This window comes from Trichogramma pretiosum, unplaced genomic scaffold (assembly GCF_000599845.2).
Source record: "Trichogramma pretiosum strain Unisexual culture from Peru unplaced genomic scaffold, Tpre_2.0 scaffold21, whole genome shotgun sequence".
Classification (NCBI taxonomy): Eukaryota; Metazoa; Arthropoda; class Insecta; order Hymenoptera; family Trichogrammatidae; genus Trichogramma; species Trichogramma pretiosum.
The window spans coordinates 811,732-831,207 of NW_019640940.1; the positions used below are offsets into that span (position 1 = coordinate 811,732).

At 42.7% G+C, this 19,476-nt stretch overlaps 4 protein-coding genes across 5 annotated transcripts in view; 3 read left to right on the forward strand and 1 right to left on the reverse strand.

Annotated features, from left to right (window-relative positions):
• Positions 1-128: 128 nt before the first annotated feature.
• LOC106659823 (stress response protein NST1-like) lies at positions 129-6,445 on the forward strand. The gene is made up of 4 exons (XM_014382535.2): positions 129-602; positions 4,500-4,731; positions 4,822-5,355; positions 5,450-6,445. The coding sequence occupies exons 1-4, from the start codon at positions 414-416 to the stop codon at positions 5,506-5,508; spliced, it is 1,014 nt and encodes a 337-aa protein (XP_014238021.1). The 5' UTR covers positions 129-413; the 3' UTR covers positions 5,509-6,445.
• Positions 6,446-8,287: 1,842 nt separating this feature from the next.
• Positions 8,288-9,305, forward strand: LOC106659785 (coiled-coil-helix-coiled-coil-helix domain-containing protein 1). Its single transcript, XM_014382477.2, has 3 exons — positions 8,288-8,573; positions 8,721-8,865; positions 8,939-9,305. The coding sequence occupies exons 2-3, from the start codon at positions 8,724-8,726 to the stop codon at positions 9,169-9,171; spliced, it is 375 nt and encodes a 124-aa protein (XP_014237963.1). The 5' UTR covers positions 8,288-8,573; positions 8,721-8,723; the 3' UTR covers positions 9,172-9,305.
• A 13-nt stretch (positions 9,306-9,318) lies between these two features.
• On the reverse strand, positions 9,319-11,142 carry LOC106659784 (developmentally-regulated GTP-binding protein 2). Its single transcript, XM_014382475.2, has 5 exons — positions 10,893-11,142; positions 10,486-10,796; positions 9,982-10,412; positions 9,708-9,909; positions 9,319-9,634 (listed from the first exon to the last, which is right to left on the reverse strand). Exons 1-5 carry the CDS (start codon positions 10,954-10,956, stop codon positions 9,548-9,550), a joined length of 1,095 nt encoding a protein of 364 aa, XP_014237961.1. The 5' UTR covers positions 10,957-11,142; the 3' UTR covers positions 9,319-9,547.
• A 1,737-nt stretch (positions 11,143-12,879) lies between these two features.
• The window catches only part of LOC106659883 (FERM domain-containing protein 5), a 65,679-nt gene continuing 59,082 nt past the window's right edge, over positions 12,880-19,476 (forward strand). For both annotated transcript variants that reach the window (XM_014382622.1, XM_014382623.1), the window contains exon 1: positions 12,880-13,525. In XM_014382622.1, coding sequence (XP_014238108.1) covers positions 13,430-13,525 — 96 coding nt within the window. In that variant the 5' untranslated portion in view covers positions 12,880-13,429. The remainder of the gene's footprint in view (positions 13,526-19,476) is intronic.

A 19,476-nucleotide genomic window follows, 5' to 3' on the forward strand; every position in this document is an offset into this window, starting at 1 on the left:
TGCGAATGTGTGTGTGTCGATGTGTATAATATACCTATAGTTCGACTCTCTCGCTCAGGCAGCAGCAGCAGCAGCAGCGCACGGGGCAGTGCACGACTTTTCTTTTTCGGAGCAGTCAGCCAGCCAGCCAGTCAGCGGCAGAAGGCACACTTTATATATACACATTAAAAGCAGCATATACCCAATATAATACACAATCATCGCCACCGCAGTCAGTCGGTAGCGAGAGCTCGAGAGCAGAGCAGTGGTATATATATATATTATCCGCATATACGAGTCGCGCGCGTTCGACGACGATCGAGTGAGACCCTCCCTCCGTATCGTATACACACACAACACACGGCACACAATCCAAAAAGTCACAAACCATCGTTCGTGCGATAAAAGTTACTCTCTTGCCCACCGATATTATCATGATGATGGATCTGCTGCAGCATACCGTGTACGCGGTGCCGGTCGTACTGGTGCTGGTCTGTGCCGTCCTAGTGTTCGCGTTCGGCTTCAGGAAGGCCGAGCAGCCGCCCTTCGCCCATCTGTCGGCCCAGGCCGACGTAGCCGAGCGCAAGGTCCAGACGAAGAAGAAGTCCAAGAGCAAGGAAAAGGTACGTGGATGCACGCATGCACTGCATTGGATGGATGGATGGACGATGCCGCGGGCTGCTCCGTATTTATATTTTGTATAACGCGATACGGGTACGTATATAGGCACCCAAGCCTGTACGCGCGCATCAACATTAGCTCGCGTATGCACATTTTTTGGACACAAGTTTGCCATTTCGAAATTTTGCTCTTTCTCACCGAGATTTCTCTCTCTCTGATTCGCTTTCTTTCTTTCTTTCTTCGTCTCTCTCTCTTATCTCTCGTAAGGCACCAGCTGTGCGCGATAAGGAAAAAAATAAATGTATGCGCGACGCACACACACGGGTCATTATACATACGCGTATATGTATGTATGAGAGAGAAAGAGAGAGAAAAGCGTTTGGAGGTTAAGACGACGGTTTTTCTGCAGCGCAGCGCAGCACACATATACACACACATGTCTGCATAATATAGGTACTGCACTGCACTCTCCGCGCGTTGCATTTCGTGCGTGTGCCATACGCGTTACACGCGAATCGATATGTTACACACGAGCATGGGTCGCGCGAGGAATCATTTTTTTGACTCGTTGGCGACACATATACATACGAGACGCTCGCGATTCTCCCATCCATCATCGTCATCGATCTCTCTCTCTCTCTCTCGCTCTCTTAAAAAAAGCCACAAAGATTATCGGTTCGATCCGACTGGCAAGTGTACATCGACACCTTCCAAAATAGTTTCCATATGCCGCATGGTACGAGAAAAAAAAAAACAATCGCCTGGAAAATAAAATCAACAATGAGAGCTGTCGTCCGGTCCTATAAATATACCTATTTCTCGCGCGCGCGCGGGGACACTACACGACGAGGAGAGAGTAGCGCTCGCGGCCGTCGTCGTCTACGTTTTTAGGCCTCGTCTCGCGGTGTGCTGCACATTATAATCGGTACGATTTCTTGGCATATGTTGGATTTTTGATACTGTCGGCCGCCGTCGCGGCCAAGCGAGAGAGAGACTCTCTCGGCCGCCCCGTTTGCGCGCGTGCATACCAAAGTCGCGCTGCGCTCTCTCTCTCTCTTACTTTGCTCCGCTTTTTGCATTGTGTGTATAATAATAACACCTGTATATGTGTGCGTATGTATGTGTGTGTATTATACGATATACGGTCATTACCGTTATCGCGGAGCAACGGCAGCGCGCCGCGCCGCGCACAGTTTACGGGCCAAAAGCAATAATAAATAGGCAATAAAGAAAAAAAAACGCAACGATTATTGTAGCGAGAAAGGCGTGTGCGTTACATAGAAAATACATGTGTGTGTGCGTGTGTGTTGTTGTACCTGCACACGCGCATTCCTTTTGCCATCGTCGTCATCGTTGTGTCGCCCATATGTATAACGCGCGTGACTCGCGTCGTACACAACAAGCTTGCTCGCGTGTATCTCTCTCTCTCTGCGAATATGTGTGTGAAAAAATAAAAAAATTTCGCTTCTCTCTCTCTCTCTCTCTCTCTCTCTCTCTGGTTCTCGAGCGAACAGCCAGTGGCTGCCATACCGCGCGTTATTCTCTATACCTTTAAATTATAATGAAATTCGACGGTCAACGAGGCCAAGAGAGAGACAACATTGGAGTTTTCTCTCTTTCTCTCTTTTCTGCCTTTTTCTTCGTCGTTTTCTTGTCTCGTTGTTGTGGCTGCTGCTGCTGGTGGCTACTGCCTGCCTCCGTCCGTCCGTACGTCCGTCCGCGGCCGGAGTGAATGTCAACCGGCGCGATGCAGCACACGTCATATAGAGAGAGAGAGAGACAGTTATAAGACACACACTCATGCGAATATACAGTGCATATAACAGACACACACACACGATGTGTATAGTGCAAGTCATACACATTGATGGTCATTCGTCGTCGTCGACGTCTCTTTCTCTCGGCGCATATAATATAAACCGTATACGAACGAATCGGCGATCTCGTTTATTATACGAAATAACGTATTCGTTGATAATTGCCCTTTTGTCCATTCTTAATGCGAGTGTCTCTTTAAAAATTATTGCCACGCTCCGATTTTCTCTCTCTCTCTCTCAACTACACGTCGTCGTCGTCGTCGTGTCGCAATCGCGTCATCGAATCGTTACGACGAGGCCGTTAAAAAAAAGAAAAAAAAAGGAGGAGAGAAAAATCAAAGAAATTAACATATCTACTTTTCCCATCGCCAGCGTACATATACAGCCAATATGCATATATACATAACGTTCGTCGTTTGGTAATTTCCGATATCGCGCATGTACGTACGATACATTAAGTGCCCGCATTATTCAATCGCTAATGGAAAACAATACGTTCGCCTCTTTTTTTTTTGCTCTTTACTTCGCGTTTCTCCTATATATGTACTCGTCGTATGCCTCTCTTTTTTCGCGCTCGAGCTTCGCTTCGGCGACGAATTCTTTGACTCGCGTTTCGTATATATACAGCCAAATGCACGTATATAATATATGCTGTGCTCGCTCGCTCGGAATATCGGCATGACAGCACGTATATTATATACGCACACACATTTCGAAGATTGGAAAAGATCGTCGTCGTGCCGCAAATATATACGTGCGGGTTTAACAATAATCGTGCCACACTCGCGATATTATATCTCTGTATCGGTGCATATATACGTATATTGCGAACCTCCTCGCGCGCACGTAATACACGATGTACGTACACACACGTGTGCGCTCGTCTCACCTGTTTCGAAAAAAAAAAAAAATCAAATAAAATCCCATCGATCTCTCTCCTCTTCTTTATATCGCATTATCCAACTTTTATAACGGGTCATCGACCACGTCCTCGTCGTAGTTCCATACATATTATGGGAAAAAAAAAGAAGAAGAAATGTTTAGAGAGAGATTCTCTCGAAAGCGTCACCCAGCTATGTCCGTGTGTTATGTTTACGTATGTGTATGTGATCGACTCTCTTCGCGCAAACACATACTTTAACGCGCGTATGTGTACGAGGTATAGCACGTTACCTGCGCGTCTTCAATGCCACGCGGCCTCTTCTTCCTCTTCTACACTCGCACGACTTGGCATTTTTCTCTCCCTCTCTCTTTCTCTCTCTCTTTTTTTGACCACCTGTACGCGTGTATATAAATATAAATATACATACACTCGCTGCTCTCTCTCTCTCTCTCTCTCGCCTGAATATTCTTTTTTTTTCGCGCAGATCAGAGATCGAGAACGAGCGCCGCTGTATTTCCCAAAATTTTCCCCAAAAAGCTCGAGACGATCGTACGTGCTACACAGAGCTCGTGTGCCTTTTTTGGCACGCGCGTACGGCTCGATCGCGGTGCATAGTCTACGTGTAATTTAATTATAATTCTAGAGGAAGCTCCGGCGGCAAAAAGCCGAGCCATATGTTAGCCGCGTACGGAGTCATTTTTGGTTCGTCGCGAGCGCGCGCGCCGATAAATGTCTCGATACACTTTCATGTATACCTCTCGCGCAGGGTCGATAATTTTTCTCTATCTAATCGAACGTATATAATGTATACACTGCACCGTCGTCGCCATCGTCTCGGATGCTTCGCCGCGTGAATACACATACGTACTGTATGCTCGAGAGCTGATAAAAAGGCTCGCGACATCGTATAATTGATAATCAGGTCAACTGTGTAACGACAGGGTTAACGATAAAGATTGGACGCCACGATGTACCTCTTTCGCTTTTTCAAGTGCACGCATTGCGTGACGGCTGCGTTGCACAATAGCCAAATAATAAAATAAATGAAATGATTACTCGACCTCTTAGGAGAGCTAGGTATGCACACAATAGAGCCCGAAAACTCGAGCGCGCGCGCGCGTCGCAGTAGCACCTTCAATATTATATTGCTTTATTTATAAACTCGAGCTAATTTCGCGGGGGGAATTTTCAATTTTCAGCGCGCGGCCAATGGTCAGGTGGCTGCGGAAAAGACGAGCCCCAAGCGTACGACCAAGGTGGAGACCACCGCCGCTGCCAAGAAGGCCGAGACCAAGGAGCAGCAGCAGCAGAAGAAGCAAGACGAGCAGCCCAAGACCAAGAAGGAAAAGGTCGTCGTCAAGGAGAACGAGCAGGCCAAGAATAAGAAAAACTTGAAGAATGCCCAAGAGAAGCCGATCGATTACGATGAAGGTGCGTTGATGATATTTTATATAGGATTGCCTGTAAATCGATAATCATGAATTTGCATCCGTTTAACGATGAATTTTTCCGAATCCACAGGTGATTGGGAGCAAGCTTATTCTCGCAAGGATAGAATGATGAAGAAGAAGAAGGAGGAAGAGATCGTGACACCGAAAAAGAACAACAAGAAGGCCAAGAAAGCAGATGCCACCAACAACGCCAACAACAAGGACCAGAAGAGAGCCGCTGTCAAGGACAAGGTAGCCAAGGAAACCGAGAACAAGGAGCTCAAGGAGAAAGTCGACAAAGAGGTCGTCTTGGAGCCGGTCGCCGATCAGGTAGCCGAAGAAAAGGTCGCCGAAAAGATCAAGGAAGACATCGAGACCAAGGAAAAGGTCGAAGAGAAGACGGTGGAGAAGGTCGTCGAGGAGAAGAAGACCGGAAAGGGCAAGAAGGGCAAGAAGAACGCCGAGAACCAGAAGGTCGAAGCCGCCGCTGCCGCCAGCGAGCCAGCGGTGGTCGTCGAGGCGAAAAAGACCCCGGCAGTTCCAGAAGCTCCGGTAGCCGTCGAGGCCGAGACCAAAGAGAAAGAAGTCAAGGCTAAAGAGGCTCAGCCAGCTTCCAACGATGCCGGTACGTAGATATCTTTGTTTTTTTTGTTGCTTTTTTTTCGGTCGAAACTTCTGTGCGTAATTTTTATTTATATAATTTTTTTTCCTATCCACAGATTCTTGGAACGAGGCAAAACCAGCAAAGAAAAACAAGAGGAAAGCACGCAAAGATTAATGAACGGTTGATTATTTAGAAGCAAGACGAGATATGTAAAAATATCTTGGGTCGTCTGTGCAATATTGCATTGTGCAGCTGCTTCCGATAAAAGCGAGAGAAGACGGCAAAAAGTTGATTTTTGTCTGAGAGCTCAAGAAATTGAAGTAAAAAATTATAGTAATTTTATGCTTCATTGAAAAAGTTTATTCAAGATTTATATATTTTTTCGATGGTAAGTTGACAAATGTCTACTGCTTATCATCGTAGATGTTGAACACTGTCATAGAATCATATTGATCTGTATGTCAGTCAGAGTTGCTACGAAAATGAAATGCATGATTACTACTTGAGATTTTCAAGTGTTTGGCTATGTATTTATTTGAACATATTTAATTATTGAATGATCTTGTTTCATTTGTTTATTATTATTTTTTTAATCTTCAATCTCGAAGTTGGAAACTAAAAATTATTTATTTCAAAAAAAGACATTTTCAAAACACTTCGTTATGTGTAAATTTGTTAAAGATAGAAATTAAAGAAAATTATATTGCATATTATTTAAAAAAGAAGAATATAATTGCAAATAATCATCACTTATAATAATATGATTTGAACTTGTCATAAACACAGTGAATTACTTATGTAAAATCACCGAACTAGCATAATGTGACATTGTTAAATCTAAAGATGTCATCTTATTTATAAACAAAAGAGTAACAAAGTTACTTGTTAGAGAGAACGAAAAAAGTATGAAATAGTGATTCATAAAAATATGGAGCGTTGATGTGTCTCTGACTTTAGGAATCATGTGTATAACTTTTTATAAAAAAAGCCAGTTTTTAAATTATACTAACAAACGAACAATCGTATTAGTTGATTGCATTCTTATAAATGCTTTTTATATATATTTGCTGATTTCCAAAGCTCAATTTGTATTTTAAAATGGCGTTTGTTAAGTATAATTTTTCAATTTTACATTCAAATAAAATTAAATAAAAGTATGGTAAAAAAATAAGTTATTGGAGAGCTTTGAGCTATGAAAAATTATTTATAGTGTAAAAATGGTATATTGTAATATAAAATTCGGTCAAAGTTTGTCTCGGTTATTTTTGAATTGTATCATACAATTTTTTCATTTTCAATTTACAGTGCCTTGGTAAATTTTGTACCTTTAAAAATGACAAAAAAAATTCTGGATGTCAATCACTTTCCATTCTTGTTTATTGAGAAATACCGTTTAATTGTACTTAAAATTAATTTTTTAAGTGATTCAAGCAATATGCACATTTTAGTACACTGTAATTTACACAATTAGGTTGTATGTATGCTGAGTTGTTTAATGAGCGTGAAAATACTTTGTATAAAAAGTAAAAAAAAAAATCAACTTTATGAATATAAAAATTATATTCAAATTTTAATATCTATAAAAGTATATTTTGAATAACATCACAATTGTACATATAGTGAAATATACATTGTGCATATAGTGGTTAGTTTACATAATGAAATGGATATGAGTTATACATATGCCATGTGAACTGTACAACGTCCTGTGTTTGAAATTATTGTTAAGCTAAACATATTGCATAAATTGTAAATATGTATGTATATTCAGAGAGAAAGAATTCATTGAGGGTTCCAAATACTCAGAGTAATTACTTTTCCTCTTGATATGTTCATCTTATCTTTTTTTAAATTATAAATGTTGTACCTCCGCCAGTTGTGCAGATTTATGATGTTCAATTAAATTGTATATAGTGATATTTTACATAATTATTATTCTATTTCAATATAGTCTGAGTTTTTGTAGACTTCAATTAGCTGCCTCTGGTCCTATATGATCATCATTAAATTTAGTTGACATTCCATTAATTTTTCCAGAAGTAAACATTTTTAGACTACAATTTTGTAGCTACATCTAAGTTTTTTTTTTATTATATTTTCGTAGTTCTGTACTTGTATGTAGTGTGGTTTATATTTAAATACGGGAAATAAATAATGAATGCATAATTATTGAAATTTTTAATATTACTCGTAATGCTTATGTTGTAAATCTGTTCATAAGTGAGTCCAATTGAGTGTTTCATGAATGTTGCTGTGCAACTTTTTTAAAAGTAGAGTAATAATATTTTTATGACTTTTGCAACGTCCACATTTTATTAATATTATCAGGATCTTTGGTGTAAATTAAAGTATGAATAAGAAATGATGGCTTATGTAATATTATTTAATCAATTACGATAAATGTATGAAATCAAATTTTTTTTCAAGACAAAGTGGAAACCATACAGACACACTTTCTTATGTAAAAGTATGATTATAACATTGCCAGATTGAATATTTATGTTGCTACTGACAATTGATCGATGTCCTATTACGTATAGAACGAAAAAAAATGTAAAAATTCCCGCTTCCACTTCTGCTTGAGAAAAAAAGTAATGCGAAACAAAGGCTTTTTATTATTAGCTATAATTATTATAAATGGAAAAATAAAAAATATCTGATGTCTTGGGCTGCGGTATAAACGACGTTAAATGTTCCAAGAATTATAATGTGATGCTACGATAACTATGTTGAAATGTGAATGTGAAAAGGAAATGATAAAAAAAGTGGTTAATGAAGACTATTTTTCCAGCATTTAAAAAATTGTTATTCATTTATCCCTCTTGTCCTTTTCAAGCTATGAATGAAAATAAATCATATCCTAATTTGTAAAATTTCAAAGAACTTAAAGCTAAAAATCGACTACGCTCGTCCAGATTAAAATTATAAATTATTTAAAATTTTAAGTGTTAGAGTTTATAATTTTCATTGACATGACGATTTGACAGTTAGTTAGTTTAGTAAGTTTTTATTGGCATCATAGTTGGTATACATTGCGCTGCTGTGACGATTTGACATCTATCGTCTGTACGATGCTGCCATCGGACGATCTGCGAGCTTAACTCTCGTTGCATTTTTCACTAGTCCCGTAGCAGACGCCGCGATTCACATGAGCGGTGTCGCGCAGCGATTCGCTTTTTTGTTTATTTTGCACTCACTTGCAGTACATTTGTGAATTCATTTTAAAACACAGGCTCAAAGTAAGTGCAAAGGTGAAACATTTTTTTGTGTTTTGCAAAAATCGTAAAATCGAAGCTTCGATAATCGATGCCGAAGCTACGAATTAACATAACCTGCGCCTCGTTTGGGAGTTTGGTAATAATAGAGTATTTTGATGAATTTTGCAGAAGATGTGGTTGACGGATAAATTGTTCGCATTTCGTGCTCCTGGAAGAGGCAGAAAGCCTCAACCACCCAATGCCACAGTTTTCCAAGCGATTCTCCCTTTGAAACTGAAGGATAGAGTTTCAGGAAAACATGACAAATCCAAAGGTACGATTTCGCGTTGCAGTGTTTTGGAATTTAAAAATTACATATGAATAATAAAGCAACTTTGTATTTTTAGCTGGTGATTGCTTATATGAAATGTCCTTGGTTATCGCTTGTTTGAAAGAGAACGATTATGAAAATAAATTGTGTCAAAAAGAAGTTTCTGCTTTCAATGGTTGTTATAAAAAGTACCTGAAAGAGTCAGCAGAAAGTAAAGCAGCTCAACAAAAAGGTATCCTAGTACCTGGTGACAGAAATATGACTCGAAAACAAATTTCAAGGTTACTTAAGATTAGACCAATGTTATAGATTAGATTTTTGTAGAATAAATGCATCTATTATTGTTTACTTTGGTTAAATATGTCACTGAATATTGTAATAATATTTGCTCATTGCAAATGAGTTAAAATGTTTTTCAAAATAAAAAAATAAGTTGAAACAAAGGTTTGAATAAAATTTTTTATTTATAAAACAATATATAGCATCAGGTTTTGTGTGATCTAGAACAAAGTGTTGTTCCAAGTTGATAAAAGCATTTCATAACATGAATACTCTTTTTAGTCAATTCATTAATCATTCCTAATTGAATATCCGTTTAAAACTAGATTGTATAACACATGCACTTTTTAAAAATAGAAAATTTTCCAGTTTTCAAAGTTCAATAAGCCTCACAGCTCCAAACTGTTTATTTTTTCATAACTTGAATGACATCTTCATCAGCCATTGTATGTTGTAAACCAACTCTCTGAGGGGAGTATTTTGTACTTGTACCCTGCATAAGTAAATATTTTATTATTTATATTCAGAAGAGACGAATTGAATGTTGATAAAGAAATGATATTTACCCAAACTAATGCATATTTAAATTGTTCAGCTAATGTACGGTGAATGGCATGGCATACATGTTCTACAGTGACACCTTTTCTTAAAATAAGTCCATCATCAAAATCTGGTGGCTGTCCAGGTTTTTTTGTGTAAACTCTTATCAAAGCTAAATACTCCCACAGAGTTTCTAGCAAAAAGTCCAAATTCAACTTCATATTACAACTGTAAAAAATAAATATTTTTAGGACCTAATTGTAAGTATCAAATAAGAAGGAATTAAAATGTAAAATTTACCTGACAACAACACTATTTGGCTGTCTTGCAATCCTGTCTACCTCCTCAATAGAAATTTGATCTATTTTGTTATAAACATAAAGGCAAGGCAGATACACACGATTGGCATTGATGACATCAATCAATTCATCAGCACCGCAATCTTCTCTAAATAACACTTCGGCATTGAATATTTTATACTCGTGCAGAATCATCTGAACCAACTTTTCATCGACTTTGGTAAGAATGCAAGTGGAGTTGAACGATATTCCTCCACCCTTCTTTATTTTGAAATATATGTTGGGCTTTCTTTTGTTTAATCTTATACCAACAGATTCCAACTCTTTTTCCAACAGTTGTCTTTGTACATCTTGTTTTGTGGCGTCCAACATCATCAGAACCAAATCAGCTGTTCTCGCTACAGCGATAACTTGACGACCTCTACCTTTGCCCTGAATCAAAAATAGCAACAATTAGCAAAGCTTTTAACGATAAGCAACAACTTTCATAAACAACTCTACCCACCTGAGCAGCACCTTCGATGATACCAGGCAAATCGAGGAGCTGTATATTGGCACCTTTGTACTCTATGACACCGGGTATGCACGTGAGGGTCGTGAACTCGTAGGAGGCGGCCTCGGACTCGGTGTGGGTCAGCGTGCTCAGCAGGGTGGACTTTCCCACCGAGGGAAAACCGATGAGGGCGACGCGAGCATCGCCGGACTTGAGCACGTCGAAACCTTCGCCCTTTTCGCCGGCTTTCTTGGACGGTTCCAGCAGCTGCGAGCGATACTTGGCCAACTTGGCCTTGAGCAAACCCAGATGGTACTCGGTCGCTGCGAACGATCAAGGCCATTAAATTTTCATTCTCTCGTAAATCCTTTTAAATTTTGATAGTAAACATAACCTTTAACGCAAGGCCGTGTACCAACCTTTGTTCTTCTGCGTGCGTGCGATTTCTCGCTCGATTTCCGCGATCTTCTCCAAGATTCCCATTTTTTGTTTTGTTTATTATTTTCTTTCTTCAAAGGACAATCTTCTTATATCACTGACATTTGTCAAATGCGAACCACCAGTGGAGTACCTACTACGTACGATCGCGTTACATTCACGTGGGTCACGTCAAAACCAGAACAGCAACACCGGCGGAGATCGATCTACTCGTATAACTCGACGCAAGTCAAGTCGGCAAGTGCGGCATACGCGACGGTGGCAGCACACGGCAGCACAACAATATTTTTTTCGGAGTCATAATACTAGAGATCTCTTGCTTAGCAGCCGACGCGAAACTCGAACGAGGCGTGCTTGCGGGGCGGTTTTCCTTTTTTTTCGAATTTCTTATTTCAAGTTAAGGAAATAATCGGTTAGTCCTTCAAATAAATCATATTTTTGATGAATTAATATTAAAAAGTAAATATAATAATTTATTCGATTGTATTGGCACAATGACAGAATCGTAAAATTCGAACGGAAAAATTCAAACGAAACAATCGAACGTCCATATCATTCTCCCTTCCATTCGAACAATAGAAATCTACTCAGCGATACGATTAACCGCTCGTTAAAATGCACTTCGCAAGTTATCAAAGTGCCGTACACATTTTCGCATTCTCGCGCCACGCAACGCAACGAAGAGAGAGGGGAAAGAACAGAAAATACAACACACAACGAGTGCACGCACAGTCGGGAAAAGGGATTATTCGCACTGTATAGGTGCGGCCCGGTGCTGCTGCTGCTGCTGCTGCTGCCGCTGCTGCCGGCGGTACGCCTGAGTGGGTTGCTGCTCTGAGCGCACTGCAGAACCGAGGGCGCGGGTGCGGATGGTATATTATATATATAGAAGAATAATATCGTGCACACGCGCGGAACAGTAGGGTGAAAAGGATAGGGAGGGAGGGAGGGAGCGAGGAGAGGAGAAGGCAAAAAGCCACTGCACCGTATAGTGGCATAGGCTCTCGCGGAACGTACACATTATACCTCGCTGCTTATGTGTATACCTATATCTACGTTTATCGACTCTCCTCTAGCCGTTTCTCCGCTGCATATATAGGTATGTAACTAACGCGCGCTACTACGAGGCTATATCTGCAAAAAACGGCAGCGGCGGCGGCGACGGTGGTGGTGGTGGTGGTGGCGGCGTCGGCGGCAGCCGAGTCGGATAGTCGGCGCATCGTCATCGTCGTCCAACTCCAACTTCTCCAGTGTGTGCGCGGCGATCTTTTCGAGCGCATATATAATCCTGCATATCCCGCACCTATATGCAACGCGCGGCGACTGCATAATACATAAACTCTCGGCAACACTCCCTGCGTGCGCGCGGCTTATCGTCGTCGTCGTCGTTTTTTGGCTTTTCGCGTTTTACCCACGCGTGTTGTTACACACACACACACGTACAGATCGGTGAGTGCATTTATACGTACACACATACACGAGCATATTTGCTGTTTTGCGGCCGCGAAACGATACACATTACACGCACTATGCAGAGAGCCGCAACGACGTGACAATGTGTAAACAAAACAAAGTTCGAAGCAAGTAGCCAAGAGAGATAGAGAGAGCTGTGTGTCTCTGTGTGTTAAATGCACAAAAAGTCATCGGGGATTGATCATCCGCAGCAGTGTTGTGTTGTTACTCTGCTCTGCCTCGCGGCGTACATACATACACACATGTAGCGATATAGTCTCCGCACGATAACGGGATAAAGTGTGTGCAGTGTGCGCTGCGCTGCTAAAAAGTTTCTCTCTCCGAGAGCTCTGCGCTCTGTGTGTGTGTGTGTGTATCCGTGTGCGTCGGTGTGCGTGTACATGTCAGTGCAGCAGCAGCAGCGGTAGGCGGCCGCCAGTATAATATATAAGTGCAGCAGCACAGCCTCTCCTGCGATTCGTCGTCGTGTGTGTACCAAGTGTGTGTGTGTGTGTGTGTGTGTGTCAGTGTCAGAGTAGTGTTTTTGTGTGTGTGTGTGCCGTGTTATCGTGTGTACGTATGCGTACGCGCATTGCCACATACCACCGCATCTCGGCAAAATTAATAATAGTTAATTGTCATCGGCGGCAACGCAACGACAACGTGTGTGTTGGTGGTGGTAGTTAGTAGCAGTACATAACGACGAAAAGAAAAGAGAGCAAAAAAATAAAAAGAGTCGGAAAGTATACAATACGATCGGTCGCATCATCGATCATGAGCAGCGACGTTTTATTATTAGCTCGTGCAACGTCCTCGAGGATGAAACGAGGGTGAAAAGAACTGCTGCTGATGATCGTCGTCTCTCTCGCTGGACACGCTGTGTATACGGATGAAGTAATGAGCATACAGCCGGCGATGCGCTAGCGTTGGTACAGTTTTAATCCAGAAAACGTAAAAAAAGAAGAAAAAGAAATCGTCGTGCAGGGAGACACCCTTGATCGATGATAGATCACACTGTAATCGAGAGTTATTCTTCGTTGTTGTTGTCATCGCTGTTGTTGTTATTATGTTGAAATTCGGCAGCAAGAACGACGTCACGGTGGTTTACCGGGCCACCATCAGATTGCTCGACGACGCCGAGATCATACACTGCGACTTTCAGGTGGGTGGTTCGTTGTTCATTTTTATCATTCGCATTCTTTTTATTTTCACCTTATTCGTCTCTCAAAGGCCGACGACTCCCTGTCTCTCTCTCTCTCTCTCTTTTATCTTTTTCCACCCGAGAGAGACAATCGTCTTTTTTATTTTTCGTGCGGCACACACGGCTGCTTTTTTTTCCCTCCCGTTGTATACGTTCGTACACGCGCGTTATTGTTTTTTTGCCTTTTTTCTGTTTCAACAAATACACTAAGCCCCCAGTGTGCGCATTCGTCGCGCGATTATTACGTGCGAGCTTTCTTTTTCGTCCATATACATACCGTTCTTGGGTACCTTTCTCCCTCTCTCTCTCTCTGCAGCGCGAGCGAGCGAGCGAGCGAGCTTTTGTAAGGTTTCGTCGCCTCCGCACGCTTAGTAGACGACGACGACTACCTACCTATACGTGTTCTTTTTTGCTCTCACCTTCTGTATATATATACGATATAATACACACACGCATATAGAATGTAAAATTTACACACATACACTCGCGTGTCCGCGCTTAGTGACGTTTCTTTAGTCGCCGCCGCCTACCGCATGCGATAGCGGCCGCCCGCACAAAAACACACACACATGCGCGTGCTTTGTTTCGGGCATCGTACATACATTATTTCTAATCATAAACTCGTGTGCAAGCTCGGTGCCTTATCTTTCGCAGGACCGCGCGACAAAATATGCACGATATAAGCTGCATCGAGGCAGAGAGTGAGAGTTAGTTAGTTAGTTATGCAGTCACAACGGTAGTAATCACGATAATAATAATGATACGAGCGGCGGATTAAATTTCTCTCCTTGTCGAATAAGCCCTATAATATATCCCCCCTTCCAGTAATCGGCTACTCATGCGGATGGACCGACTACGACTACGACTACGAGCTATTATGTATACGTGCGCTTGCCTATCCGCTAATCCTTATCGCTTATTAATTATAATATATTCCTCGTCAGCTCCGATAACAAAAAAGCTCGCGCACAAGCACACACACATGTACGAGTCGCTGCATATAATCGCGAAGGCCGGTGTGCTCGACCGTAGTTTTTTTTTCTCTGTTCAGCAAACGCGAACGTTTAAAAATTCCGAGAGGTATAATTGGGAAGAGGAAAAAAAAAGCTCTCTCTCGCGAGTGCGCGATTTGTTTACGAGCGAGCGAGGACGCGTGCGTGCATATACATGTATATTCGAACGTATGTAGCGCGTGTATGAAAATTATGCACGCGCGCGAGTGTGTGTGTACGAGCTAGCTCTGCAGTATATGAAAAAGCTTAGAGCTTCGGTGGCAGGCAGCACAGGCAGCAAGGGCTTAAGTCTTTTATAACGAGCTATAAGCTCGTATATACTTCGGACATGTATACACGCGAATACACACACACACACACAGACGGACGCGCGCGAGGGGTAAAGGGAGTATATGTACGAGGTATATAATGTACACATACGACTGTCGTGTATCGCCTTTTTCAATAAATGTACGTGTGTGTCAGTGTTAGTGTGTGTGTCTGCCTATGGATAGCACATATACTATCGTACAGCGGCTGCTCGTGCCACTTCTGCTCTGTATATGTGCTGTGCTGTGCTGTGCTGTGCTGTGCTACGCTACGCGACTCTGCTCGACTCGTCGTCCGTGTATCATTGGCGCGCGCCAAAAAATCGATCAAGACGATGTACGTATATAAAAGCTCACGTGTGCCGTATATATATATATATGCGCGGGGGGCTACTAGTAGGCGCGCGCGCGAGAATCATAATACAGCGTTACACCCGTAACGGAGCGAAGCATACGCGTAGAAAGAAGAAAAAAAAACCTTATGCCTCTCGAAGCGCACGAATACTTCACCGGAGTAACGTTGTTTTATCCGTCGTATATAATATTTAGGCAATGTTCTTCGCGTATTGCGTGAGTGCCTGAGCGTATATATATACAGAATCGAAACGGTCTCTCGTCGAGCGCGTATATAATCGCCCTTAGTACCTCCGTATACATACGAGCGATCGAGCGCCCACGATTTCTACTTCTTCGTCGCTGTTGTTTTTTTTGCCTTCGACTTCTTCTTCGTCTTCTTCTTTATTTGTCAATATTTGCCCGTTGAAGTATTTTTTTTTACAAGCGTAGGGTGGCATGGATATATAAGCGTGTGTGTACGTACATGTATAGAGCGTAAGAGAGACAGGCAGTTTTGTTGGAGGGACAGAGAGAGAGAGAGAGAAAGCATCATCGCAAGCGGCGGTGGCGGCATCGATTTTCTGGCGCGCACGCCGGGCGCTTTTCTTCCTTTATAACATAGCAGCAGCAGCAGCAGCAGCAGCAGCAGCAGCAGCCCCGTGTGCTTTTGCCAACGCTGCGCTCTACTGCTGCTGCTGCTGCTGTCGCGAGGAAAAGCTCGAGTCGAGACGAAATAAGCGAGCGAAGCCAGAGCCGTAGCGTAGTCGTGTATAATCCATTGGACCCTTTAACATTTATTAAGTTTACGGCCGCATGGCAAAAGACAGAGAGAAAAAATCGAGCTTTTTTTTTTAGTAGCTTCTAAAATCTCGTTTCTCTTTGATGAACTTGGATTGCGAGTGCTATACGTACGTATACATGTAACGCGCCTCCCCGATGAATCTAACGAACTGTGCGCGCAGCAAGCGCAAACAACGCGCAACGAGTTGGGATAAGGTATGACGTAACGAGACGGATCCGTTGCCCGAAAGCACAGTCTACAGAACTGCCCCTGGGCAGCAGCTGCTGCTGCAAGCTCGTTGACTGTACATAACGCATACGTACATTACATGTAACAGCCTCAATTCGAACGGTACAGTACTTCGCTGCGCGAAAGTTTAAATCATCATCGCCGAGCGTACATCACCGCCGGGATATACGTTATACACGTCGTGCGTGTATGTGTGTGTGTGTATAAGCGCGAAGACTGCGCTGACTTGGATAATAAATCATTTTTAATGCGATCGTCGCCGGTCGACGCGAATTGGACATTCGACATCTCGTTATTCGACATTCGTAATGGTATTATTATTATTATTATGCGCGCAGAGTCAGCGCCACTGCTGCTGCTGCTTTTCATCTGGCTTGCTGGTTAGAGAGCTTTTCGACGATCGATCTATATGCAACGCCCTGTGTATATAGATATATATACGTAGCCGAGCCACGAGTGCCAGTGCACCAGCAGCATCATCCCCCGAATAACGTGTACACGCCCCGTTAACCTTATAATGCTAAAGCCGACGCGCATACTCACCCACACACACACACACACTCGCTCGCGCGACTTTGCCCGAAAGCTCGCCTACTCGCGCTTATACATACACACATACATACATACGTATAACATACAGCATGGATAATATATAAACCACGCGTATACTAACAGATGTCGTCTATTCATCATGGGCTATATAATACGCGAGTGGCATCATTTTCAAGGCAAAACCCAACTCGCGAAAGGCAATTCAATGTCAAAAGTAGTAGTAGTAGTAGTAGTTATATACACTGTAAAGTTAAAACTCGCAGCAGAAGCAGCAGCAGCTCCCTTGGCCTTCTCCGATGGCGCGCGTCGCGCGAATTATCGCTCCTACACACACACGCGCGAGAGAGAGAGCTGATAATTTTCCCGCCGAGGATATCGTTTGTGAGCATCGCTGCGCAGGATGTTTGCCGGTGCGTGTGTGTTTACGTATTGTACATATACTATGAAACACTCGACGCGCCATCGTGTTTGATATTTGTCCGGAACCGATAACGAGCTTGTGAGCAATTATACGTATAAATGTGTCCGCACTATAGTAGCAGAGAGCCCGAACGACTATCTATTTTTTCTTTTTTTTTTTCCTTTCATTTCACGCATCTGGCGCGTGGAAACGAACGCAGGCCGAAAAAAAAGCTCGCGTAGAAACACGTGTGTGCGCGCGACGTTCGGTACGGTACGGTACAGACACAGCAGACGCGAAAGAGAGAGAGAGAGAGAATTATTTCGCTGGAAAATAATTGAAACGTTTGCGCGTTGATTTTTCGGTACGCTATCTCGCGTCGCTCCAGATTCGCACGCGCGCACGCAAGCTCTACACACGACTCTCCGCCGATGTGTACGTTTATAAACACATCACCCAGACGCGTGAGCTTTTATACACACCGCCCGTAGTACCACGATCGTCGTCGTCACTTTTTTAGCTTTAGTGCGTGGCAGTTAATGCGGCGCACGAGAGCTTTACGCGTATAATATTAAATACGACGTCGTCTGTATATATCATATACGTGTATCATTATCGCTCGCTCGCTACTTGAGCATGCGTTAAAAGATCGTAAAAAGTCCATCGTCCTCAGCTGGTGCCCTTTTTACTTTCCTCGCAACGCAAACTTTTCATCCATCTCGGGGCTTGCACGGGAGAGAAAAAAAAGAAGAGGAAGAAAGAAAAATAAGAGCTTTTCATAGACTAATCTCTCTCTCACTCTCGCTCGGCCGAGTGTACGTATATATAAAAAAAAAAAAATCCTTCGAAAAATTCAATACATCTCCGGCTATCGCCCCGTTGTATACGTATAGGTACGTATCACAGACACGCGCCTCTAAAACTTTCTCGGAATTTTATATTTTTCATCCATGCGCGTCGTTTCTACTATAGCTTCCTCGGAGCTTTCCTATATAGAGTAGTGCGTGTGTGTGTGTGTGTGTGTGCTGCACAGTGTCCGTGTATATAATACATGTAGGATATAACGCACTTTACTTGCTGCATCAGCTTCTGCTCGGGCGAGGAAAAGTTTTTCCTTCGCGCGCGTATATATATAAGACGTACTCGCACACACACATACTCGCATATGCCGGCAGCGAATGTGCACCTAGTATATATCGAGTGAGCGAGCAAAAGCGAGTAGAGCTTCCAAAACGACGCCCGGGGCTTTAAGTATCACGTCTCGCGCGCGTATATGGCTTGTTTTGCTTCTGGTCGATGAGATTTAGCTTTATATTTTCGCGGGGGGCGCGCAGCAGCACTATATTCGCGAGAGAGAGGAAAAATGCCCCATCGCTTTTGCCCTCCTCTATGCGTCGCGCACTGCACGATTTATGCGAACGAAGATCTCTTTACTCTCCTCTTGCGATCTCGCTCTCTGAGCAGCTTAATAAAGCGCAGCTCGTCCATCGACGTCAATGTCGCGCGGCGCGTTGCACATTTTGCGTCGTCGTAGTTGTTCGCTCGCTTTTAATTGACTCGCTCCGAGAAATTGCCAGCGTGCGACCAATTAAAGAGATTCATCCTTCATCGGAACTACGTTCTATAATGCTCTAACGGCACACACGAGCGCGCAATAAATCGCGCGAAAAAAAGAATACAAGAATCGTATGTAGTGGCACACGTGCCGAGCAGAGAGCGAAATCGGATCTCTCGTGATTTTTCAATTTTTTTTTCCGTCTCTCTGTCTTTTCGCGCGTAACGATCGGTGTGCGTATACGTATCGTTGAAAAAAATGATCAAATTGTCGTTTTCTTTACGTAATGTATAACATATAAGTATACGATACTCGAAATCGAGAGCATAAAAATGTACACTTTTGAATATAATTCGACGTTGTCTCGCGTGCGTCGACGTTCGTGTATGTAAACTCTTTTCCCGCTCGTAACTATAAACTTTTCGTTGCGATAAATCTATTTAGTCGAGAGTAAAAATTTCGAAACTGTACGTACGGGAGAAAAGGAAAAACTATACGAGCACGCGCGCGTATATTATACTATCAAGTCCCCCGCGCCGCGCCGGTGGCCCAGCAGCGCGCAGGAATTATAAATGTGTACAGTCTCGAAAAGCTCGTCGTTCGTCTTCATTACGCGCGATACGTAAGTCGTGCACGAACGTATTTTTTCTCGTTTACATTATTATTCCTCGGCGTATCGTATATAGATAGAGTTCGTGCAACGGAGGAGGACACGTCT